This window comes from Hemiscyllium ocellatum, chromosome 14 (assembly GCF_020745735.1).
Source record: "Hemiscyllium ocellatum isolate sHemOce1 chromosome 14, sHemOce1.pat.X.cur, whole genome shotgun sequence".
Lineage (NCBI taxonomy): Eukaryota > Metazoa > Chordata > Chondrichthyes > Orectolobiformes > Hemiscylliidae > Hemiscyllium > Hemiscyllium ocellatum.
Genome location: NC_083414.1, coordinates 2,289,560 through 2,316,752, shown reverse-complemented (window position 1 = coordinate 2,316,752; position 27,193 = coordinate 2,289,560). Strand labels below are relative to the sequence as shown.

Below are 27,193 nucleotides of genomic sequence, written 5' to 3'. Positions count from 1 at the left end.
CAGCCTCTGTGGAGTTATTTCAGTAGAAATGAGAAAGAACTGAGGCTTGATATTACAGCAGAGAACAGAGAAGTCTCTAAACTGAAATGGGTGGACAGGAACAGTCAGCTATCTGACAATTTGACAAAGAAAGGAGAAATCCATTAGAAACTGTTGGAATTATTGGAAACCGAATAATTGAAACTTATTGTACAGACAAAAATGGGAATACAGCATGTTGTCATTTGTATATCATGTTTGTTTTATTATTATTAGACGTGGAGTTATTAAAAAAGTTAAAAAGAGAATCTGATATGAACTAATAATGTCTGCAGGGTTATTTGAGACTGAATGGAACCGGGGAACAGGTTGTTCAGATATGAACGAAGGGTGACCTGGGTGTGAGCTACTGGCATAAATATGAAGAGTTAGTAATCTTTGGAAGGGGAGTGTGGCTACCTGAAATAAAGCTGTGGCTGAAAGTGTGGACTTGGACTCTGTTCAAAAACATTTATCTTCGAGTATTTAACAAGTTGTGAAAGTATGTGGGGAAAAGAATATGAGGAGATTATAAAAACCGGTAGGTTAGGTGAGTGGGCAAAGATCTTGCATTTGGCAGAAGAATTAAAGAGAAGCATGTTATCTAAATAGTGAGAGCTCTGGGATGCAGAGGGATCTGGGTGTTACAGCGCATGAGAAGACTAATTCACAGAGACAGCAAGTCATCAGGAAAGCTAATAGAATATTATGGTTCATGGTGAGGGGCATTGAATGCAAAAGTAGGAAGTTTGTGCTTCGGTTATGCAGGGCATTGGTAGGACCATACCTGAGATACTGCAGTTTTGGTCACCTCCTCTAAAAAGGTAAAGATGAATGTTCAGAGAATACTCACCCAACAACATGTGGAATTAAAACACAACGTGCTGGAGAAACTCAGCAACATCTGGCATCATCATTGGAGAGAAAGAAAGAGTTAATGGTCCGAGGCTGTTATGAATCTTTTTCAGAACTTTGAAGATTGGGCAGATCATAAAGGGTGCAGGAAGCAAGGAGGGGAGCGAGATTAGACTAGGTGAGATATTAAAGGGTATGGGACTGAAGGGAGAGTCCGTGTGCTTAATGGCCTGATTCTCTGATGGAATATTGGATGTTATTCCTGTGGCTCTCATTCTCTGTTTCAATGTGGTGTCTTTCTGAATGTCGGCTTTCTCTCTGTCCGGCTGCGCTGTCACCCTTACCATCGCTCTTTCTCCTCATTAAACACACACTTTGATTTCTCATCGTGAATTAAGTAAGTAAAAAGAGATAAGATTGAAATGCTCGAGTAGACACCTCAGTGTGGGTGCCACCAACACAGCCCTCTGACTCATTAAAGGAGAAGCTCTCCTTATCAGCAGACTGCACTGTTGCCATGCCAACGGCCCTTGGAGATGCTGTGATACTGAGATGTGTGTGTTTATTTTGTCTAACATAATGTTGGTAAGATAAATATCAATTTGAAGTAAAAAGGGCAGATGGCATCAATGAATCGATCGTACCCTGGGGCAGGGGGTGATGAGGATAGAGCAGTAGGGGAGGTTGGGCAGTCTCTGTGTGGCACTGAACATGGTACCGTGTGGAGGGGGATAGGGGCAATGATAGACCCCTTGTTGCAATGTCGAAACGCCATAGCAGCTCAGGATGCAGCATCATTTTGATTACTGCACCCCTCAGAATGGCGTTTGGGGAAAAAATCCACCTTGAATCTGAAGCAGATCAGAAATTCTAAATGATAAAGTGTGACTTCATTTATATTGTGCTTTTCTGGAGTTCAAGAAGCACTTAGCAACTTCAAAGCTCCAAAACAGTTAAAAACCAATTAAGGGCATTGAAACTGCCGGGTCCCCATTGGTGCAGGGGGCCAGGTCCCCACCAGCGCAGGGCCGGGTCCCCATTGGTGCAGGGGGCCGGGTCCCCATCAACAACACCATTGCAGCATGAGTGGAGAATGCAGCTGCTTTACTTTGCGATGTGGGTGCCACTGGCTAGGCCAGCTTTTGTTGCCCAGAGGGCTGTTAAGATTAGATTAGATTCCCTCCAGTGCGGAAACAGGCTCTTCGGCCCAACAAGTCCACACCGACCCTCTGAAGAGTAACCCACCCAGACCCATTTCCCTCTGACTAATGCACCTAACACTATGGGCAATTTAGCATGGCCAATTCACCTGCCCTGCACTTCTTTGGACTGTGGGAGGAAACTGGAGGAAACCCACACAGACACGGGGAGAATGTGCAAACTCCACACAGACCGTTACCTAAGGCTGGAATCGAACCTGGGTCCCTAGGTCCCTGGCGCTGTGAGACACCAGTTCTAGCCACTGAGCCACCGTGCCACCATTTGAGATAAGAGTCAACCACATTGCTGTGGGTCTGGAATCACATGTAGGCCAGACCAGATTAAGGATGGCAGATTTCCTTCCTGAAAGTGTGTCGGTGAACCAGACAACAATGTTTACATATTCATGATTAAATCTGCTGATTCCCCCCCACGGTTTTGTTTTTAATTTAAATTTCGCCATCTGCCACGATGGAATTCGGACCCATGTTCCCAGAATGCTAGCTGGGTTACTAATCCAGTCGCAATATCGCTACAACACCCTGACGGGCCGAATGGCCTGTTTTCTGTACAGGAGGTAAGGTATAAACAGGTGCAGTAACAGTCAGAAGGGGATGGAACCAGAGTTTTTCAGACCTCTTCCTTCTGTCGACTATAAAAAGAAAATGGCCCTCTTTAACAAATTCTGAGCTTTACGATGCAATGGTTTCAGTGTTGTTTACTGAGAGTGAACTTCTGGCAATTAGCAGGAGGGCACTGGGAGGTGAGGCTTGGCCAGAGTCAGTTTAACTCCCACTGTGGAATGTAATGAAGAGATGCTGCTGAGGCAGGGAGATGGCAGAGTGTGGGTGATGTGAAACTCCCTTAACATGCTTATCTGTTAACACTTGCCTTCCTTTGCAAGTTCTCAGTATATTTTTATTAACTTGAGACGTTGCATGTACTTTGAAATTGTTGTTCCTCTATTTGTTTAACCATCACAATATCTATTTTTAATATAAAATCTTATAGAACTGTACCCCAGTGAGAGTCAATCTGTGTGGGACCCTGTATCCCAGTGAGAATCAGTGTGTGTGTGTGGGACTGTACCCCAGTGAGGGTCAGTGTGTGTCTGTGGGAGTGTACCCCAGTGAGGGTCAGTGTGTGTCTGTGGGACTGTTCTCCAGTGAGGGTCAGGGTGTGTCTGTGGGACTGTACCCCAGTGAGGGTCAGGGTGTGTCTGTGGGACTGTTCCCCACTGAGGGTCAGTGTGTGTCTGTGGGACTGTTCCCCATTGAGAATATGTGTGTGTGGGACTGGCACAGTAATGTACACCCAGTCCTACACTGAGAAGTCTTTGCTGGGTCTGAAATGTGGAAGTTGAGTCCTGACCTTGAGACTAGAGATGAGAAAGTTACCCACTGAATCAGAGCTGGCATAAGAGAAGGTGAAATTTAATTAAAGACAATTTTACAATTTTACAATTGTAACCAGTGTGTAACAAAGGTTCTGGGTGTTCCAGTAATAGTGGAGCAATGCAGAGAGAGATCCAACACACAACAGAGTCTCTTATTTACCTTGGCTTCAGACCAGCATTGAATGAGGGAGCAGCAAAGGATAAATTAAATCAAAATGTAATAACATGGCTGAATACAAAGCGGAATGAGAAATTACAGGGTAAAAATAAGCTGAAAGTATAACAAATGCTTGGAATAACCGAGCAGTATTGACCAGGGTGGGAACGCTCTGTGGGACAGTGTCATTGTGGATTGTCACATACAGCGTGCGGTCTGGTACAGTGAGTCAAGGGTAAGCTCAGGAAGGTGGTGGGACAGTCATCCTCCTGATTTGTCATCCACCAGGTGAGAAATCATGTCCCACCATAATGGTTTGGGATTTGCATTTGTATCCTGCACAGAATCAAGTCATGTTTACACCAGAGAAACAGACCATTCGGCCCAGCTACTCCATGCAAGTATTTATTCTCTGCTGGAGGCTTCCCCTAGCCTCCTTCAGCTTGAATATCAATGGCAACATAGCTGATGTGATTGTGACAGTAACTGCACTCTCCTGTTTAGCCTGAGAGCTCCATTCCCTCGCTAGTCAAGAATCTATCTATCTCCACCTTTAAAAATATTCTCTGACCTCAGCTCCACCTCACTCTGGGGAACGGCGTTCCACAGACACAACGCTCAGGGGAAAAACCAGTTCTCCTTATCTCTGTTTTGAATGGGAGGCCCTTTATAAACTCTGTGCCCTTGTGTTTGTCCTTCCCACGAGGGAGGAGGACAAGTTAGGAGGCCAAAACTGAAAACTGTACTCCAGATGTGATCTCACCATTGCCCTGAACAGCAGCTGTGTAAATCCTTACCACTTTGAGATTCCCCCATTCCCCTTTCCAATAAACTGCAACATTTAATTTCCCTTTCTAATAATCTGCTGAACCTGCATGCTGACATCAGTCACTCATGCGATGAGAGTGGCAGCCCTTGACATCAAGGCTGAGTGTGGCATCAAGAGCCCAATCAATAGGCCCAACCACCTTCAGCTGCTCCTTTCAATGACCTTCCTCTGTCATAAGGTCAGACATTGGGATATTTGCTGATGGTTGCACAGTGTCCAGCACCATTCATGACTCCTCAGGTACTGAAGCAGTCCAAGTTCCAATGCAACAAGATCTGGGCAATCTCCAGGTTTGGGCTGACACGTTCAAGTAACATTCATGCCACACAAATGCCAGGCTATGACCATCATCAACAACAAGACAATCAAACCACTGCCCCTTGACATTCGATGGTGTTACCATCACTGAATTCCCCACTATTCTAGGTATTGCTGTTGACCAGATCCATGCCCATTCCTTCAGTGATGCTGGGTCAAAATCCTGGAATTCCCTCCCCAAGGGCATTGTGGGTCAACCTACAGCACATGGACTGCAGTGGGTCAAGAAGGCAGCTCACCCCCACCTTCTCAAGGGGTAACTAGGGACAGGCAATAAATCCTGGGCCCAGTCAAGGACAGTCACATCCCACGGGTGAATAAAAACAATGAGTTGAGATTGAAAAGTGCATCGGGCAAGCTGTTGGGATTGGAGTTAGTGGGTGATGCACATATCCTGGAGAGAGGCCAGCAATCTGACACATTAATGCTGTAACTTGGTAAGCATTTCCAGCATTCTCTGTTTTTAATTCAGATTACTAGCAGCTGCAGTAGTTTGCTTTTTCCTCACTGCCATCACCCAGGGCTTTCATTAACTCGCACTCATATTGCACCTTAAAAACTGTGTGTTGGGTGCAGAAGGGTAAGCTGCAAGGCACTGTGCAATGTGTTAAAAGTATTCCTAAGTCAACCTGTTAGGACATGTTAGGACACATCTCAACTGCAGGTGGGATTTGAGCCCAGTTCCTCGAGTCTGGTGCTGGGGACACTACCCGTACATGTGAAGAGCACTTCTGTTCACTGTCTTTCTGCTGCAGTAATCTTTGGCCCATTAGGAGCCTTATTCTCTTTTCCGGTTAGAATGAACAGAATGTCTGAGCTGCCTCCTGTTTGGCTGCTTTATGAGAGACACCATTGGGAGTGTCAAAAAACAATAATTTCACACAATACTTCCATTCAAATTCAGATTCTACCTTGTAATTACACACTTTTTGATGCCAAAGAGATTTGTTTGGAGGATTAAACAGAAGGTTAAACCCCGGTCAATGCACGTTTATTGTTGCTGAAGTTTCAAAGTGGCAAAGAAAGATTTTCATTTATATAGCAACTGTTACAGCTTTGGGACAACCAAAAGCATTTCATAGCCAACAAAGTAATGTCGAAGTGCAGTCATAGACACATAGAGATGTATTACACGGAAACAGACCCTTCGGTTCATCTTGTCCATGCCGACCAGATGTCTCAACCCAATCTAGTCCCACTTGCTAGCACCCGGCCCATATCCCTCTAACCCCTTCCTATTCATATGCCCATCCAAATGCCTCTTAAATGTTGCAATTGTACCAGCCTCCGCCAGTTCCTCTGGCAGCTCATTCCATACACGTACCACGCGCTGCGTGAAAGAGTTGCCCCTTAGTTCTCTTTTATATCTTTCTCCTCTCCCCCTAAACCTATGCCCTTTAGTTCTGTACTCCTGCCCCTCATGATTTTATAAACCTCTATAAGGTCACCCCTCAGCCTCCGATAATCCAGGGAAAACAGTCCCAGCCTATTTAGCCTCACCCTATAGCTCAAATCCTCCAACCCTGGCAATATCCTTGTAAATCTTTTCTAAACCCTTTCCAGTTTCACAACATCTTTCCAATAGGAAGGAGACCAGAATTGCACACAATATTTCAACAGCGGCCTAACCAATGTCCTGTACAGCTGCAACATGACCTCCCAACTCCTGTACTCAATACTCTGACCAATAAAAGAAAGCATACCAAATGCCTTCTTCACTATCCTATCTACCTGTGACTCCACTTTCAAAGAGCTATTAACCTGCACTCTAAGGTCCCTTTGTTCAGCAACACTCCCCAGGACCTTACCATGAAGTGTATAAGTCCTGCTAAGATTTGCTTTCCCAAAAAGCAACACCTCGCATTTATTTAAATTAAACTCCATCTAACACTCCTCAACCCATTGGCCAATCTGGTCAAGATCCTACATTCACATCCAAATCATTTATATAAATGACGAAAAGCAACGGACCCAGCACCGATCCTTGTGTCACTCCACTGGTCACAGGCCTTCACCACCACCCTCTGTCTTCTACCTTCGAGCCAGTTCTGTATCCAAACGGCGAGTTTTCCCTGTATTCCATGAGATCTAACCTTGCTCACCAGTCTCCGATGGGGAACCTTGTCGAATGCCTTACTGAAGCCCATATAGATCACATCCACCGCCCTGCCCTCAGCCACTGTTGTAATGTTGAAATACCAGCAGCCAATTTGCTGAGCAGCGAGAGTTTATAAACAGCCGTGATGTAAAACCAATAATATCTGTCATTGATGTGGAGTGAGGGATAAATATTGGCCAGGCACTGAAGGAACCTAATCTCTGGCCAGTCCATTACCACAGTGTAAAATGTTTTTCCTCACACTACCCTGAAACCCTCTGTCAATACTAGTGTATTCCCCAAGTCCTTGTACCATCAGCAAATTGGAAGCATTTCACTATCTACCTTACTTAAAGCCTGTCATAGCCTTGGGCTCTGCTATTAACAGCTCTGAAGATAACATAGACACGCTGGGGTTGTTTTCCTTGGAGCAGAGTATGCAGGGAATCTGGTTAAGGTGTACGAAACTCTGAGAGACATGGAGAGGGTAGATGAGGGGAAACCTTCTGCGTTATAGAGGGATCAATAATCAGGGAGCACCGTTTTAAGCAGGTTTAGAGGAAATCTGAGGAAAGAGTTTTTTCACGCAGTGGGTGGTGGGAATCTGGAACTCAATGCCTGTGAGGGTGGGAGAGGCAGGAACCCTCGAGACATTTCAGCATGTTTTGATGCGCACTTGAAAGTCCATGGCATAGCAGGCTCAGGGTCAAGTGCTGGGAAATGGGATTTGAATAGACAGATGTTGGATGACCAGCACAAACACAATGAGCTAAATGTGCTCTAAAACCTCAAGGAAGTTTGAATTTTGCCAAATTTCCAAATCTTCCCCGCTGTTATAAGGGTTTTGAATGGTCCTCTTTAGTGTTAATGTTGATCTCTCTCTGCACCTTCTTGATGCTGTAACCCTGTATCCTGCACCCTGATGCACCAGTATAGGACAATCTACCTGTAAAGTAAGTAACACAGCACTTTTCACTGTATTCGTGACAGTAATAAATCAAATGAAATCAAAAATTCAAATAGGTTTGGAATGCAGTTACTCAAATAAGGGCCCTCAGTGGCTGTGTTAATATACCAACAACAGCATTTGTAAAGTCTCCTGTAACCTTCCCTTCATTTCACAGCCTTTTGAGTGCAACAGTTGGGACATTATGTTGATGTTGTATGGGACGTTAGGCCTCTTCTGGAGTGTACATTTCTGGTTATCCTGTTACAGGAAGGATATTATTAAGCTGGAGAGGGTTCAGAAGACTACATAGGATTGAGGTTCACAAGGAGGAGGTATTAGCAATTCTGGAAAGTGTAAAAATAGATAAGTCCCCTGGGCTGGATGGGATTTATCCTCGGATTCTCTGGGAAGCCAGGGAGGAGATTGCAGAGCCTTTGGCTTTGATCTTTGTTGTCGTTGTCTACAGGAATAGTGCCAGAAGACTGGAGGATAGCAAATGTTGTCCCCTTGTTCAAGAAGGGGAGTAGAGACAACCTTGGCAATTATCAAGCAGTGAGCCTTACTTCGGTTGTGGGTAAAGTGTTGGAAAGGGTTATAAGAGAGAGGATTTATAATCATCTAGAAAGGAATGCGTTGACTAAGGATAGTCAACACGGTTTTGTGAAAGGTAGGTTGTGCCTCACAAACCTTACTGAGTTCTTTGAGAAGGTAACCAAACAGGTGGGTGAGGGTAAAGCAGTTGATGTGGTGTATATGGATTTCAGTAAAGCATTTGATAAGGTTCCCTATGATAGGCTGTTGCAAAATAATGAGGAGGCATGGGACTGAGGGTGATTTAGTGGTTTGGATCAGAAATTGGCTAGCTGAAAGGAGACAGAGAGTGGTGATTGATGGGAAATGTTCATCCTGGAGTTCAGTTACTAGTGGGATACTGCAAGGATTTGTTTTGGGTCCACTGTTGTTGGTCACCTTTTATAAATGACCTCAGTGAGGGTGTAGAAGGATGGGTTAGAAAATCTGTGGATGACACTAAGGTCGGTAGAGTTGTGGATAGTGACGAAGGTTGTTGTACATTACAGAGGGACATAAATAAGCTGCAGAGCTGGGCTGAGAGGTGGCAGATGGAGTTTAATGCGGAAAAGTGTAAAGTGATTTACTTTGGAAGGAGTAATAGGAACACAAAGTACTGGGCTAACGGTAAGTTTCTGAGTAGTGTACATGAGCAGAGAGATCTCAATGTCCAGGTACATAGATTTTTGAAAGTTGCCACCCAGATTGATAGGGTTGTTAAGAAGGCATGCGAAGTGTTAGCTTTTATTGGTAGAGGGTTTGAGTTTCAGAACCATGAGGTCATGTTGCAGCTGTACAAAACTCTGGTGCGGCCGCACTTGGAGTATTGCGTACAGTTCTGGTCACTGCATTATAGGAAGGATGTGGAAGCTTTGGAAAGGGTTCAGAGGAGATTTACTAGGATGTTTGCCTGGTATGGAGTGAAAGTCTTACAAGGAAAGGCTGAAGGACTTGAGGCTGTTTTCGTTAGAGAGAAGGTGGCTGAGAGGTGACTTAATTGAAACATGTAAGCTAATCAGAGGTTTAGATAGGATGAACAGTGAGAGCCTTTTTCCTCAGATCATGATGGTGAGCACGAGGGGACATAATTTTAAATTGAGGGGTAACAGATGTCAAAGGTAGTTTCTTTACTCAGAATAGTAGGGGTGTGGAATGCATTGTCTGCAATGGTAGTAGGCTTGCCAACCTTAAGGGCATTGAAATGGTCATTGGATAGGCATATGGACAAGAATGGAATAGTGTAGGTTAGATGGGCTTCAGATTGGTTCCACAGATCGGTGCAACATTGAGGGCCTAGGGGCCTGTACTGTGCTGTAATGTTGTATGTTCTAAGAGATTTGTGAGGATGTTGCTGGGATTGGAGAGTTTAAGTTATAAGAGGCTGGAGAGGCTGGGACTTCTTTCACTGGAGTGTAGGAGGTTGAGAGGGACCTTCTAGAGGCTTATATAATAATGAGTGGTCCGGATCAGATGAATGGTAGGTGTCTTTTCCCGAGGGTAGGGGATTTCAAAACTTAGGGCATATTTTTAAGGTGAGAGGAGAAAGATCTTGAAAAAAGACATGAGATGCAATTTCTTTTTACAGAGAGTGTTTGTGTGTGGAACAAACTTCCAGACGAAGGGTTGATTACAATATTCAAAAGACATTGAGATAAGCACAGGAACAGGAAAGGTTTGGAGGGATATGGACCAGGTGCAGGTAGGTGGGACTCGTTTGGTTTGGGAATATAGTCAGCATGGACTGGTTGGACCAAAGGGTCTGTTTCTGTACTGGATGACTCTATAAAATTGATGTCACCATTTTGGTTTCAGCAATTTAAAAAGGCCACTTACTCCCGAGTTGGGTAATGAATGATGGCTGCACACTCCAACATCCGAATAAAGAATTGAATGTCTCATTGCACCTGTTGCTGTCCCCAGCCTCCTCGTGGTGTCACTGTCAGTATTCCTTGTACCATTTCTACCTCAAATAAGCTTTGAACTTGGCGTGTGAACCCTGAGTGGATCCATCTCCCTCTCTTCTGTCAGGTGTGCTGGGGCACCATCACTTTGACTGGTTTGAGAGTTTGGAAAGGTCAGATAAAACAATAAATTTCTTTTGCCGTCATTTCATTGATATGTTTTTCCGTCATTTCAGCGTGGGTGCCACCTTAGCACCTAGACCTCTCACCTGCTAATCTCTGCTCTTGGGCACTACTGCATTACAAAGGTCATCCTGTGGCTGCAGAACTGGGCGTGACCAATTCTCCTGTTCAGCGCCTCAATATCCTTTCTTTTTCTGCGTAAGACGGATGTTGACTCAACTGAGATAAACACAGGATCAGATAAAATATGAATAAAGTCAGCTGTATATTTCATGGAGCAGGGGAGAGGGAGGTACGGTTTGAATGCAGCATTGTATCCAAGATTTAACATTGCATAATCTGTTTCTCAGTCGATCTCCACAACTCCCACTAAGCAGATTGTGATTTTACAGCGGATGGATTACAAATTCCATGTCTCATTTTGGCTCCAATTTGACTTATTTTCCACGTCCTTCCTGCTATAAAGACTAATACAAAGTTACCATAGCAAAAAGCATCATATGACCTGGTTAATCCCATCATTCATTTCTGAGGTCATTGTTAAGGGATGCTTAGACCTACATTTAAGGCAGAGATAAGGAGGAATTTCTTTTGTCAGAGGGAGTGAATCAGGGGAAGTATTTGCCTCAGAGGGTTGTTAACGCTGCATTGTTAAGGTACACTCAAGGCTGCGAGAGAGAGATTTGTAATCAGAAAGGGAGTTATAGCTAAAGACAGGAAAGTGAAGTTGAGGGTGGTCAGATCAGCCATGACATCATTGAATGACAGAGCAGATTTGATGGGTTGAATGGCCTGCATCTGCTCCTCCATCTAATGGTCACTGATCCTGAACCCACTGGATTCTTTGAATGTGCTGTTTTGTGATATGTTTGTGTTCACTCAGTTCAGAGGTGTAATCTCTGCCAATTTCCCCTCCCTGCTTCCCTGATGGGTCATCGCTGGGTGACACATCTGGCGCAGCCAGACCATTGTTTGTGTATGGCCAGGCCAGTCAGGGGTCCCTGTCTGATTCCAATCTCAGCCATTGTCTCCCATGAGAATCTCTCTCAGGAAAACCCTATCCAGCTGGATCCTAGTGTCCCCGTGATATGGTGAAATTTCCCACGGCACGTTGTTGAAGGAGTAATGGAAGCCATCAGACACAGCAGGGGAAATATCCCTTTGAGTTGAAAAGAATGAAGGGTGATCGAATTCAACATACAAGATGCTGAGGACCTGTATCAAGATGCTGAGGACATGTTTCTATTTGTGAGGAATTCTCAAACTAAAGAGACATAGTTACTGAACAAGGGGAAACTCATTTAAAACTGATAGGTGATGAAATTTCTTCTCCTACAGTGGAGTGAATTGTCTGAAAGTGTGTCCCAGAACACTGTGGAGTCCACAGAGCGAGAAGTTTTTGTAGAGGAGCTAGTTTGATGAAATATCAGGGAGTTGAGCGTGATGGGGAGTGCTGTGAAAGAGGAGTTGAGGCAGGTGAGTCATGATCTTGTTGAATGGCAAGACAGGTTTGAGGGGTGGATCGGTCTGCTCCTGTTCCCATTCCCTGTGTTGTAACAGGGTGGGAGAAGAGGTACAGGCCATCAGCAAACGAGGAAAGCATTTGAAACTTAAACAGAAATGTAGCAAAGAAGTTGGAGTGAAACAGGCAAAAGGGAAAACTGCAAAAACAGACAATGCTAGAGAAATTCAGCAGGTTGGGTAGCGTCTGTGGAGAGAAAGCAGAGTTAATTTTTTGAGTCCAGTAACTTTTCTTGAGAAGGGAACATGGGGTCAGGAAAAGGGCATTTGGGCCCAATGCACCATTCCATCACTTCGTAGAGGAGCTGCACTATGTTCTCGATTTCCTTGCTTCAGGTCCAGAAACCTTCCCCCAAAAATAATCTCTCAGTCTTTGTTTTCAAATCTCCTATTGACACTAAAGCAAAACAGACTTCCAAGGGAAAGGTTCAGATCTCCACTCACCCCTGTCCTTTGTAATTTCTCCCAAATAACCTGCTTCTGATTTTAAGGATACGGTCACATCTCTTGAATTTCCTGAAAATTTGATGGCAAGGCATAGGAGGCCAGGAGCTGGGAACTGGGATCAGAGTAGTTAGGGGATTGGTTTGGTCTAGTCTGGACTCGATGGGATGAAGGGCCTTTTTTGGTGCTGGAGACCTCTAACTTTTCAAGGAATAAGAAGAAGGTTCATGTAAAGTGAAAGCTTGCAAATTCTCTTTTCTGACCATTCTGACACTAGCACAGTGAGTACAGACCTGCTGAGGTCCCCGCTCTGAAATGACACTCCATCTCAGTCCTGGCTATTTACAGAGGGACATCGATTATCCAAATACCAATTATCCGAAAATCGGATTATCCGAAAGAAAGCTTGAGGTCCTGACAGAAACATTACATCAAGGACCTGTTTCCAACAGTGATCGGGTCTTTTGTTTACAGTCATTAAATAAGCACCGTCTCCAAACAACTGACCTCCCACCCCCTCTCTCTCTCTCTCTCTCTCTCTCCACACTTTCCCTGGACTTCTACAGAGGGGTGTACCCTAAACCAACCCCCACCCCTTCCCCAGATAATCTGACCAACATTGTCCTGTACAGGGCAAACGTGGAACCTGTCAAAAAGGTGTGGGTGTCTGTGGGGGTGTGTCTGTGTGTGGGGGAGTGTGTGTGCGCTATTTGGAGACTTACCCCACAAAGGCAGCAGCAGTGTTGTTGTTGTTGTTGTTGTTGGTGTACAGTCCGGTTGCCCCAGAGAGATGGTGGGGGTGGGATGGGATGCATGGGGTGGGGGGGATGGACATGTGGGCATCTATGGACAGGGGCAGGGGATGGTGTTGGTGGGGGGGGGGGAGGGTGGGGGACGGTTTTGGATGTGGTTGGGGGCAGGGGCTTGCGGTCCCTGTGTGCTGTTGCAGTCTTCTCATGAGGAGCAAACTTTAAAAACTCCAAGCGCCAGAGAAAAGGCATTTAATCAATTAACTGAATAATCGATTATCTGAACGAAATAGTGCCCGGCCATCTTGTTTGGATAATCGAGGTTCCCCTGTGTTCTCCTCCTGGGTGAGCTCAGATTGGTGCTTTTCATTGTAGTTGTGAGATGCAACCTGGCTTCTCTTAACATGGTTTGAACGAGGAAGGTTTTCATGATACAGACTTTTGAGCGAGTGGATTTTTTTCCTGAGGCAGCTGTCATTGGTTGCAGTGCAGTGCTCAAGGACATGATGAAATGCCCAAGGTATTTGGCAAGATTCAGCCGTGAACAAAGGCAGTAAGGCAAGCGGTCTGTGTAACAAGAAATCACGGTATTATCTTGAAGTAGCTATTGATGGCAGTCAGTGAAGCTTTCTGTGTACAATGCATCTGTTTGTGAGGGGCTTCTGTTCACCGGGAAGGCTGCCTTTGATGGGCACATCAAACACAGACTGAAACAACTGTTTGTAAATCACAATTGTGAACAAAGAAAACTCTCAAGTTTCTACAAAGGCTTTCCTGACATGAGGCTGGGAAATGAAAGGCTTCCAGCACAGCTCCTGTTGTAATATTGAGAAAAACAGGGGCTACCTTTGCTCACAGATAAGGAGCCAGACGGGCAGGAAGACTGTTTAAAGGACGAACAGTAAATATGAAATCAGAAAGAACTGCCCACTATTGAATAATAATTATGGGGTCTTTCTGGTGAAAGAGAGACAACGAGAGGGCACGGGGACTTGGCTCAACAGCTCCTTGAAAACAGACCTCAGCAAAGACCCTCTGACAGTGCAGCACTCCCTCAGCAAAGACCCTCTGACAGTGCAGCACTCCCTCAGCACTGACTCCCTGACAGTCCAGCACTCCCTCAGCACTGACCCTCCCACAGTGTGGCATTCCCTCAGTACTGACCCTCTGACAGTGCGGCTCTCCCTCAGTACCGGCCCTCTGATAGTGCGGCACTCCCTCTCACTGACCCTCTGATAGTACGGTACTCCCTCAGCACTGACCCTCCAATAGTGCGGCACTCCCTCAGCACTGACCCTCTGACAGTGCAGCACTCCCTCAGTACTAACCCTCCCATAGTGCGGCACTCCCTCAGCACTGACCCTCCGACAGTGCGGCACTCCCTCAGCACTGACCCTCCGACAGTGCGGCAATCTGACATTTTTGGCCTGATTAATGCTTACATATTTCATACACAACCTTCAGACATGAGCCTCTCCGGTGCATGTAAATGATCCTACAACAGTCAGTGTAATCCTTACCATTATGTCTTGGCCACCACGTGTCGTGAGATCATTTTTGATTAAATTGCTAATACTAAATACCTGATTCTTGCCTTCTCACTAATTGTGGGATCTTGCTGTGGTTTGGTTTGATTGATTATTGTCACGTACTGAGATACAATGAACAGATTGTTCTGCAGATTGCACTGTACTGACTGTAATGGGCTCAGCCAGGTGGACCTCATAGAGCATGAGTTCCCTGATTGGGGCTGTTAATCTGGTTCAATCAGTGAGCCCTGGCTGACAGATATAAACAGGAATGTCCGAGGTTCTGTTCACTCTGAGAGCTGGCTCTGAGGGAGTTGGATCAGTGTCAAGGACTCTCCAAGTGTAAATAAAGGGGGACTCGAACTGATGTAAAACTCCATCTTGCATACGCTGTAGGAATTTGTTTATCAAAGTTACTGCTAATTTGGTTTGTTCTGCCTATATGTAGATTAAAGTTACCCATGGTTACTATCAGAGAGTCAGAGTCGGAGAGATGTACAGCACAGAAGCAGACCCTTCGATCCAACCCATCCATGCTGACCGCACCCTGATTGCATGCATCTTTAAATTCCTGTTTAATTCCATCCTCTACTTCACCGTTACTGTTTGGATTCCTATAGGGAGCCGGCAGCGATCACAGGCTTACTGAGTCCCTCCAATCATCTCCCAGCTCCTTGTCATCTGGTTTCAAAGCCATTCTTTTAGTTTACTTTTGCAAGCAGAATTGGAGAGCGGTTTGCCCCAGGATCCAGCTACTCCTTTCTGTGGGCTGTTGATGCCACCCTCACCCCAGAGAGTCTACCCAGCATCATCACTTATGCAGTGAGCTTACCCACTGTCTACCATTCACAGGGTGGCCATTGGGAATCGCAGTGACTGACTGACTGTTTCACACATGACTTTCCAACTGGTTTCTCAGTCTGACAAGTACCACGCCCCCAGATGACCATTCTGCCCATTGAATGAGAGCATGGATATGGTGCAAAAGGAGTCCAATCAGTCCCTCTGGGTCTTTGCAAGCTCTCTATAAAATTCACTCAGCTGGTCTGTCTTGCCTGTTGTTTCTCCAGAACCCTGAAAGTCATTTCCCTTTCGGTTCCTCTGGTAAACCCTGAGCAAACCTGCCTCCAGGCAGCGCATTCGGGATCACCGCCTCTCACCGAGGTTCCTGCCCACACTGCCTTCGTATATTTTGTCAGTCACCCGAAATCTGTGACCTCTGCTCTACAAGTGTTACACCAGTGGGAATAGTTTTGTTCAGTTTACTCTTTTTAGATCCCTAACACCTTTTCAAAATTCCTCTCAATCTTCCTCTTCTCTAAGGAGTCCAGTCCCAGCTTCTCCGATCTGCCCATGGCACTGAGACCTCACGTTGGTGAAGCTGTCCTCATTAATCTTCATCCCACCCTCTCTTCAGAATAGAAGCAAAACGAGCAGGAGAAGGCCATTCTGTGTGACTTAGCTTTCCGTACATCCCAATCCCAATCCCAATCCCAATCTCTGAAGGTAAGAATTCTAAATATTACCAACTTTGAGAATAACAATTCTTCCCAGATGTATCATAAATGACAAAACCCTTATTTTGAAACTGTGTACCCTAGACTGAGACCCCCCTCCCCACACCCCCAAAACAAATCTGGTCTCCTTGCTATAGGAAAATGTTGCAAAACTTGAAAGGGTTCAGAAAAGATTTACAAGGATGTTGCCAGGGTTGGAGGATCTGAGCTACAGGGAGAGGCTGAACAGGCTGGGGCTGTTTGCCCTGGAGCATCGGATGCTGAGGGGTGACCTCATAGGGGTTTATAAAATCATGAAGGACATGGATAGGGTAAATAGACAAGGTCTTTTTCCCAGGGTGGGGGAGTCCAAAACTAGAGGACATAGGTGTAAGGTGAGAGGGAAAAGATCTAAAAAGCGCCTGAGGGGCAACTTTTTCACACAGAGGGTGGTACGTGTAGAGAATGAGCTGCCAGAGGAAGTGGTGGAGGCTGGTACAACTACGACATTTAAAAGTCATCTGGATGGGTATGTGGATAGGAAGGGTTTAGAAAGATATGGGTCAAATGCTGGCAAATGGGACTAGATTTATCCAGGATATATGATCACCATGGAGTTGGACTGAAGGGTCTGTTTCCATGATGCACAACTCTATGACTCAAAGAAATATTCTCTCAATATGCCAAACCGCCTGCCCCACCATCCTACTCCACACTTAGAATCTTATAAGTAAAGACAAAGTCACCACAGTCTTACTCTGTCATTAGAGAGTGAGAGAGGAAAAACAACTGGTGCTTATTTAACTCTTGAGGGTAGACACACCTCTGGTGAGGGGAGAGATTGACAATGAGAGACCTTCATGGTAACCTACTCTTCTGGATGGGTGCAGCTCCTACCACACTCAAGAAGCTCACCTCATCACAAAGCAGCCATTGATTGCCACCACATCAACTCCCTCCACCACTGATGCATAGTAGCAGCAATGTGTACCATCTACAAGATGCACTGCAGAAATTCGCTAAAGAGCCTCAGACAGCACCTTCCAAACCCATAACCACTTCTGTCTAGAAGAATAAAGGCAGCAGATACGTGGGAACACCACCCCCTGAAAATTCCCTTCCAAGCCACTCACATCCTGACTTGGAAATGTATTGCTGTTCAATGTCCCTGGATCCCTGGAATTTCCTTCCTAAGGGCATTGTGGGTCAACCCACAGCACATGGACTGCAGCGGGTCAAGAAGGCAGCTCACCCTCACTTTCTCAAGGGGCAACTAGAGACAGGCAATAAATGCTGGGCCCAGCCAGTGACACCTATATCCCCTGAATTAGTAAAATGATTTATTTTTTATTCATCCTGTCAAACTGAACGACATCACATTTTCCCGTATTATTCTGCATTTATCTACTGTTTGTTCGATGTATTTCCTTTTACAGATCCTTTGCACTCTCCTTACAACTTGCTTTCCTACCTATCTGTATTTCATCAAATTTGGCTAAAACTCAGTTGGTCCCTTCCTCCAAGTCATGAATATAGAGAGTCAATATTTGAAGACTCAGCCCTGCAACACTAACCTGAAATGGACCCACTTACCCCAACTCTCTGTCTCCTGTTAGTTAGCCATGCTCTATTTATTTCCCTGTATTAATCTCAATACCAGTCCTAATGAGCTGTTAACTTGTGCAGTAACCTTTCATACAGCAGCTTGGAAATTCAAATCCACTACAAATACTGGTTTTCCCTTATCTTCCCTGCTTCCTCCTGGTTGGGGGGATCTGAAACAGGAGGGATGGTTTCAGGGTAAGGGGTTGATTGTTTAGGACTGACATGAGAAATTATTTCTCATGGAGGGTTATGAATCCTCAGAATTCTCTGCCCCAGAGGGCTGTGGATGCTCCACCAGGGAATATATTTAAGTCTGGGATAGACTGATCTCTCGGGAAATTGAGGAATGGATGGAAAAGTGGAATTAATGCTTCAGGTAAATTAAGATCATATAGAAGGTGGAGCAGGCACAATGGGCTGAATGGTCTCCTCATCTCCAATTTCTTGAGTTCCTGAGCTTGTTAATTCCTTAATGAACTGTGATAAATTAGTTAGGAATGAGTTCCCTTTTTCTAAACCACGTTGACTCTGCCCGATTGCGGTAGGTTTTTTTGAAAGGTCTGTCTATTCCCTTGCCTGAAAAGGATTTCAGCATTTTTGTCAATGACAGAAATCTCAAAGCTCTCAGATCCTTCCTGCACAAGACGGCCACATTATTTAAAGGTTCATCATAACTTTGTTACTTTTATACTCAATGCATCAAGTTTCGATCCATCCCTGCACTCCCAGCTAAGCCTTTCTCCCTGCTCTCCACAGGAAGAGTAATGGCCAACAATACTGGGTGCCTGGGGACAAAGAGTTTCTATTAAGACTGGGTCCTCTCAGCGTGTAATCCTGAGATTAGCCTGAGTAAATGTTTGAAGAGTGGTAGCTGAGGAAGATGGAGTAGTGTTATAACAGGTCTTGGTCTCACTGGTCAAACTTGTCTCCTTTATCAGATTAAAACCCCTGAAGCGAGTTATTTGTCTCATTTCAGGGTGAAATGACCCCTGTTTCAGATAGATATGCACCTGCATTACTCTATGATTCAGTGATTTACAGCTTGATGCTTGTTCGTTTCACACCACTGTAATTAACACACTTTGCGCTGACTCTGCCTCCAGCTCTCTTTCTGTGACCCACACATATCTGCACAACTCTTACTGGGAGACCAGAAAACTCTGCCCCCAAAACATCACCTTAAAAAGAAATGTTTGATTTGTTTTCCTGAAATGCTATGTTAGGGATTAAGGCACAGCAGGCTGCAATCATAGTGATTCTCTGTGATTCTGGATGACGGACATTACTACAGGAGATGCCAGAGGACACTATCACTGGCCAGACACCTTCCTACATCTCACAGCCACTCACTGCTGCATGTTCTCTCTGAAGGCAGGCAGCAAAATCATTCTTCAAATTCCACCCTAATTTACAGGAAAAACACAGAAACATTCCTTTCTGATCTCCTTCAGCGAAACAAGTCCCAGATAAAAGAAACTCAAACTAGGAGCAGTAGGCCATTCAGCCCTTCAAGCCCTCTGATCATCCAACGCAGTCCCCTGTCCCAACTTTCTCCCCATACCCTTTGATCCCTTTAGCCCTAAGAACAATCTCTAACTCCTACTTGAAAATATAATAATACTTTGGCCTTCACCACTTCCTGTGGCAGAGAATTCCCCTGGCTCCCCACTCTCTAGGTGAAGACATTTCTCCTTAACTCAGTCCCAATGGCCCACCCCATGTCCTCAGACTGTAACTCCTGGTTCTGGATTCCTCAGTCATGATTAGATTAGATTCCCTACAATGAGGAACCAGGCCCTTCGGCCCAACATCAATCCTCCGAAGAGTAACCCACCCAGACCCGTTTCCCTCTGACTAATGTACCTAACGCTACGGGCAATTGAGCATGGCCAATTCACCTGACCTGCACATCTTTGGACTGTGGGAGGAAACCCACGCAGACACGGGGAGAATGTACAAACTCCACATAGACAGTCACTGGAATCGAACATGGGACCCTGGTGCTGTGAGGCAGCAGTGCTAACCACTGAGCCACCGTGCTGCCCATTAAAAAAAACCAGAAACATTCCTTTCTGATCTCTTTCAGCGAAGCAAGGCCCAGATAAAAGAAACTCAAACTAGGGGCAGTGGGCCTATTTGGAGCATCCTTCTCGTGATAACTCTGTCTAATCATACTCAAACATACTCAATGGCTTCAATAGAAATCCTGAACCTATCTGCATCCGTGATGTTATTTTGTCCTTTAAAGCTGATAACTTTAATGCATAAAAATGAGTGACACAATTAAACAGAGTTTGGCAGCTTCTGATAAACCAGGCCAGAGTTCCCAATGCTGTGGTGATGCAGGGCCAGAGACAGCAGAGTCTCCATTCTCAGTCTCACACTCAGTCCATCAGCAGATGTGTCACCCTTCATCATTCTCAGTCTCACACTCACTCCATCATCAGACCTGTCACCCTCCATTATCTGAAATTCCCAGAGCTACCATACCTTTTACAACGATTCACCCAGCCTCACAGCTTGAGGGGATCAGCATTCCTGACCTCCTCCCAGCACAACCACAGCTTTCGAACAATTGCTCGCTATTTGGCTTCCCGTGCTACAGTTTCCCCTCTGTCTGTGTTTCAGTAAATGATGAGGATTTCACTCAGGGACTGATTGTCCAGCTGTTCCATGTCCCACGATACCTATCCACTGACGGTGTGTAATTAGCAGTGAGTATCTGCCCGCGAGTCAGTTAGCACCTTTACTTTCCTGACTGGGTTTCTCTGCTTGTCTCATGAGCTCGTTCTCTCTGCTCCCCCTCTCTCCGGGTGGGAATCATTGCTACCTTCGGCTGGGGGCTCCGACACTTGCCCATCAAATAGTACATTCGTCATCAAGCTCTGGGTTTATTGTTTGATGGTGTGAATACCCTGAGATTCTCTGTCTCTATCCAAACATTGCACACACACAATCACAGGTTTGTTATGGGGCAGGAGGCCATTCAACCCATCATACCTGAACTGGTTAGAACATAGAACAGTACAGGCCCTTCAGCCCTCGATGTTGTTCTGACCATTCGTCCTATTGTAAGATCAGACTAACCTACATTACCCTATGTTGTTGTGGTTCTGTTCGCCGAGCTGGGAGTTTTTGTTGCAAACGTTTCGTCCCCTTTCTAGGTGACATCTTCAGTGCTTGGGAGCCTCCTGTGAAGCGCTTCTGTGCTGATTCCTCCGGCATTTATACTGGTTTGAATCTGCCGCTTCCGGTTGTCAGTTGCTGTCCGCTGCAGTGGTCGGTATATAGGGTCTAGGTCGATGTGTCTGTTGATAGATACATACCCTATGTTTTACTACCATCCATGGGCCTATCCAGGAGTCGCTTACATGTCCTACTGTCTCTGATTCTACTCCCACTGCTGGCAGGGCCTTTCACGCACCCACTACTCCCTGTGTAAAGACCCTCCCTCTGACATCTCCCCTACACTTTCCTCCAATCACCTTAAAATTATATCCGCTTGGGATAGACGTTTCCGCCCTGGGAAGAATTCTCTGGCTATCCACTCTATCAGTGCCTCTCAACATCTTTAAAACTCACACAACACCAGGTTATAGTCCAACAGGTTTAATTGGAAGCACACTAGCTTTCGGAGCGTCACTCCTTCATCAGGTGGTAGTGGAGGGTTCGATCGTAACACAGAACCTGATGAAGGAGCAGCGCTCTGAAAGCTAGTGCTTCCAATTAAACCTGTTGGACTATAACCTGGAGTTGTGTGATTTTTAACTTTGTACACCCCAGTCCAACACCGGCAGCTCCAAATCATCTCACCATCTTGTACACCTCTATCAAGTCACTTCTCATCCTTCTTCACTCCAGTGAGAAAAGCCCTAGCTCCCTCTACCTTTCTTCATAAGGCATACTCTCCAGTTCAGGCAGCATCCTGGTAAATCTCCTCTGCACCCTCTCTAAAGCTTCCATATCCTTCCTCTCACGAGGCGACCAGAACTGAGCACACGATTCCAAACGGGGTCTAATCAGGGCTCTAGAAAGCCGCAACATAACCTTGCGGCTCTTAAACTCAATCCCCCTGCTAATGAAAGCCAACACACCACACACTTTCTTAACAACCTAATCAACTTGGATGGCAACTTCGTGCTATCTATGGACATGGACCCCAAGATTCCTCTGTGGCTCCACACTCTCAAGAATCCTGCCTTTAACCCTGTATTCTGAATTCAAATTCAACCTTCCAAAATGAATCACATCACACTTTTCCAGACTGAACTCCATCTGCCACTTCTCAGCCCAACTCTGCATCCAGTTCTATCCCCTCGTGTCAACCTCCTGCCTTTTCTTAATATCCCAGCACACCGTTTCAATCCAAATAATCACCCCATGCCCTTACATAGAGCAGAGAGGATGGACAATCACGAAAGGAAATTGGAACGGAATTCTGAGGAGCAGGGTTATAGGATCGAGTGGAGGAAATGCGCTCGCAAGGTTCCTCTACAGAGAGTTAGCATAGACTCAATGGGCTGAATGGCATCGTGTCATCACTCTGGGGTGAATGTTACCAACCTCCAGGATTCAGGGAAGGAGGAGGAGGAGCCTGCAGCCCATGACAAATGGGTTTTGCCTCCAGGACGCTGCCTTGAGTCGGGTGGTTTATTTTCTGTTGCCTGTCTCAGGCCTTCCCCAAAGGTGGTTGCCACTCATGTTGCTGGGGAGGGGGTGGGTGCACAGGTTGTGCCTGTCCGAATGGTTTGTTGATCCAGGACACTGCAATGGCCACTGACCATGTGTCCCTGTACCATTCAGATGTCAGGCCAGTGAGTCTAGGACCAGCACGGCTATCTGACACAGTGCAGAGCAGATGTAGTAGGGGCACTGGGGAAAGGAATTCAGTGTGTGTGGGGACAGAGCAGCATCAGGAGTGGGTGCTAACATTGGACAGTCCTAAAATAACATTTTATACTCTAAGCATTGAAAAGGATGCTAAAAATATTGTCAATGCGTATGTTTTAATCTTGAATTCTGTAAGTTATTTTTTGCCTCACAACAGAGGGGTGACCTTAGAAGTTTATAACATCATGAGGGGCAAGGATAGGGTAACTGGACAAAGTCTCTTCCCTGGGGTCAGGGAGTCCAGAACTAGAGGGCAAAGGGTTACGGTGAGAGGGGAAAGATATAAAAAAGACCTAAGGGGCAACTTTTTCACACAGAGGATGATATGTGTATGGAATGAGCTGTCAGAGGAAGTGGTGGAGGCTGGTGCAATTCTAACATTTAAGAGGCATTTGGATGGATATATGAATAGGAAGGGTTTGGAGGGATATGGGCCGGGTGCTGGCAGGTGGGGCTAGATTGGGTTGGGATATCTGATCGGCATGGACGGGTTGGACCGAATGGTCTGTTTCCATGCTGTACATCTCTATGACTCTGAGGTAAGAGGTCAGATGGGTCACATGACTGGCATGATGCTGAATATTTGGGCAGCCAATTAACAGTTGGTAAGAGCTGAGCCAATCTGGGGTCAGATTGATGGCGATAGAGGAAACCTAGAATGTAGACCCACAAGAGGACCAGAGGAACTCTTTTATTGTCATTCCAGCAAAGAAAGAGGCCATTCAGCCCATCATTGTGCTGGTCTTTGGATTACTAACCACTGACAGCTTGTATTTGGGATATGATGCTTTTCTGTGTTAAGTTTAATGGCTATATAATAATCAGTAGTCTTAACAAGAAGAGGTACTTGTCATGCATTAACAAAGATGTAGGTTATTGTATGAGAGGAGTAGGTTCAAGTTATGTTGACTAGTCTGGTATAAATATTTATGACTATCAGGAGCCAGGGATGACATGTCAGTCTCAGTCAGGAGGTCATGCTGGTCTGTCTGATTCCCCGTGCCAAAGTTGTGCTGTCAGCCCCCTCAGCTTCCTGACCTACAGACCACAATCAGTGAAGATAGACACAAGTACCTCTTCCACAATAATCCTCAAAGCTGCTGCCCGACAAGGCTGCGTACACAGCCCCCTATTGTACTCTCTGTCCACCCAGGACTGTGCAGCCAAATTCCAAACGAGCACCATCTTAAAGTGATAGGACAGGTATCAAAGACTGATGAGTCAGAACACAGGAAGGAGATAGAGGGCTTGGGGACGTGGTGCAATGAGAACAATCTCTCTCTCAATGCCGGCAAAACAAAAGAACTGACCATTCCTTTCAGGAAGACAGGAGGAGGACCCCCCCACCCCCCCCCCCCCCCCCCCCCCAACCCCCCAAATACATCAATGGAGCTGAGGTGGTGAGGGTCGACAGCGTCACATTCCTCGGAGTGTCCTAGACCTCCCACATAGATGCAACGTTCAGGAAGGCACACCAATACCTCCTCTTCCTCAGGAAGCTCAGGGAATTCGGCATGACCATGAGAACCCTCATCAACCTTTACAGATTCACCATAGAGAGCACACAGTCCGAGTGCATAACAGCCTGGTACGGTAACTGCCGTGGCCAGGACGGTAAGAAACTACAGAAGCTTGTATGCACAGTCCAGCTCATCACAGAAGCCAACCTTCCATCCACGGACTCCATTCACACTTCTTGTCTCTATAGCAAAGCTGCCAGCATCATCACAGACCCCTCACACATCCCCAACCTGGTAATGCTCTGATCCAAACCCTTCCATCAGGCAGAAGATACAGAAGCTTGAACACACGCAACAACAGGATCAAGAGCAGCTTCTTCCCGGCTGTTATTAGACTGATGATTAGATTCTCTAACTTCAAATAATGTTGATCTTGCTTTACCACCTTCTGTGCCCTGTACACCTCGCTCTGTCTCAGCACCCTAGGGTCTGTATGTCCTTATTTGCTATGATCTGCCTGTACTGCTCACAAAACAAAATGTTTCACTGTGCTCAGGGACATGTGACTACAATAAATCAATTCAAATTAAATCATCAGACAAGGTGGAACGTAATCTTCTTAAAATTTATTCATTTTTGTTGGATGTGGGGGTCGCTGGCTAGGACAGTATTTATTGCCCGTCCCTAGTTGCCCCCTTGAGAAGGTGGGGGTGAGCTGCCTTCTTGAACTGCTGCAGTCCATGTGCTGTAGGTAGACCCACAGTGCCCTTAGGGAAGGAATTCCAGGATTCTGACCTAGAGACAGTGAAGGAACGGTGATATATTTCTAACTCAGGATGGTGAGTGGCTTGGTGGGGAACCTGCAGGGGCTGGTGTTCCCATGTATCGGCTGTCCTTCTAGATGGAAGCGGCCGTGGGTTTGGAAGGTGCTGTCTGAGGTTCTTTGGTGATTTTCTGCAGTACATCTTGTAGATGGTACACACTGCTGCTCCTGACCGTCGGTGGGGAAGGGAGGGGGTGTTTGTGGATGTGGTGCCAATCAAGCGGCTGCTTTGTCCTGGATGGAGTTGAGCTTCTTGAGTGTTGTTGGAGCTGCCCCCACCCAGGGCAAGTGGGGAGGATTCCATCACACTCCTGACTGGTGCCTTGTAGATGGTGGACAGGCTTTGGGGAGTCAGGAAGGACCCTTCCTCAGAAGTGGTGGAGGCTGATATAATTACAGCATTTAAAAGGCATCTGGATGGGTATATGAATAGGTAGAGTTTAGAGGGATATGGGCCAAGTGCTGGCAAATGGGACTGGATTAATATCGAATACAGTATCTGGTCGGCATGGCTGAGTTGGACCGAAGGGTCTGTTTCCGTGCTGTATATCTCTATGATTCTATAACTTGGGTTCTGTGGAAGGATCACTCGATCTAAAACATGAACTCTGATTTCTCTCCACAAATGCTGCCAAATTGCTGGCGAAACTCATCAGATTTGGCAGCGTCTATGGACAGAAGTGAAGAAGGGTCACTGGACTTGAAATGTTAACTCTGATTTCTCTCCCCAGGTGCTGCCAGACCTGCTGAGTTTCTCCAGCAGTTTTTTTTTGTTCAGGTTTCCAGCATTGGCAGTTTTTTGTTCTGGTTTATTTTATTAAGTTGCTCATCTTGATAGTTTCATCAGATAGTTACACATTTGTGATGATTTGTGGAACAGTGGAGCTCAATTATTGGCACAGATTTCCTAATTGAGTCATACACTGTGGAGCTTCCCTGAACCTTTGCAAAGTATGTGAAAAAGTATCAAGTGTGATTTGCTCTGTCCATTGCAGGAGGTGGAGAAATGTTTCCAGTGTGATTCTAGAAGGTCATACGACGCTGTGACAAACAGGAATAGTCACCGGATAAGGAATGTGATCTATCTGACTGATCAGAGGGAGGAGAAGACCTGGTGGCAATCTGAAAATGGTGAGCTAAAATACGGAGTGTGTAATCTTCACTCAGGCTGAAGACCCAGGTCTGTTCTGGAATTGGTTTGTAATGTGGGGTGGGCATGGTGCCATTGTCATGTGGGGGACATCTCTCCATTTCCCTTGGGCCACCATCTCAGACTGAGCCAGGGTGAGGCCTCCTATCAGTCTGAAGCTCATCCCCATTGTAAAGTTTAGTTCCACCTCCATTACATCTCCACCCCCCCCCCCCCCCCCCCCCCCCCCATCTATCCATGCATCAACTGATCAGTGGCTGAAACTTGCTAAGCGACACAGACCTGTGTGAAAGCTCTGGTGCATTTATCTTCAAATGCTGTTCACATCTCGAGATAGGTGCAGGAGTTGGCCTTAAATCTCTCAAGGCTGACCTGATTGCTTCCATGTTCTCTGATTACCTTGATAACCTTTCTCTCTCTTGTTTATCGAGAATCTACTTCTGTCTTAAAAATAAAAAAAGACTCTTCAAGCAGAAGTTCAAAATCTTAAGAGAAAGGTTTTTCCTTGTCTTTGTCTTAATTAGGGACAATACATTTTTAATCCCCAGCTTGAGATTCTCCCACAAGAGGAAACATTCCCTCCACACCCACTCTGTGAACACTCCTCAGGATCTTATCGGTTTCAATTAAATCACCTTCTCCTGTTCTAAACTCCAGCAGATATAAGCCTGACCTATTCAATAAGATGACCTGCCTGTTACAGGTGGCAGTCTAGTCAATCTGCAATGAGCTGCTTTGCATTTGTATCCTTCTTAAGAAAACCAACACTAGACATAGCTCTCAAGGAGTCAGCTTACCCAACTCCTGTATAGTTGAACCCCCTACTTTTGGATTCAATTTCCCTGCAATAAACAAATATATTCTACCACTTCCCTGATGACTTGCTGGACCTGCAGGCTTACCTTCTGTGGTTCATGCACTAGAGCACTCAGCTCACTCTGCATTTCAGAACTATGCTAGATAGAGATGCTACTATTTTATTCTTTCTGCCAAGTGGACAATTTCACATTTTTCAACTCCATTTGCTAGATCTTTGCCCATTCACTTTAACC

General features: G+C 45.7%; 1 protein-coding gene across 3 annotated transcripts in view; it reads left to right on the top strand.

The window, feature by feature from the left end:
- The window catches only part of lamb2l (laminin, beta 2-like), a 171,607-nt gene that overhangs the window by 26,383 nt on the left and 118,031 nt on the right, over window positions 1–27,193 (top strand). For 2 of the 3 annotated variants that reach the window (XM_060835294.1, XM_060835295.1), the window contains one exon: window positions 25,987–26,122. In XM_060835294.1, the coding sequence (XP_060691277.1) occupies window positions 25,987–26,122 (136 nt within the window). Of the gene's footprint in view, window positions 1–25,986; window positions 26,123–27,193 lie in introns of those variants that run through there. The other variant, XM_060835296.1, reaches the window with a different exon arrangement.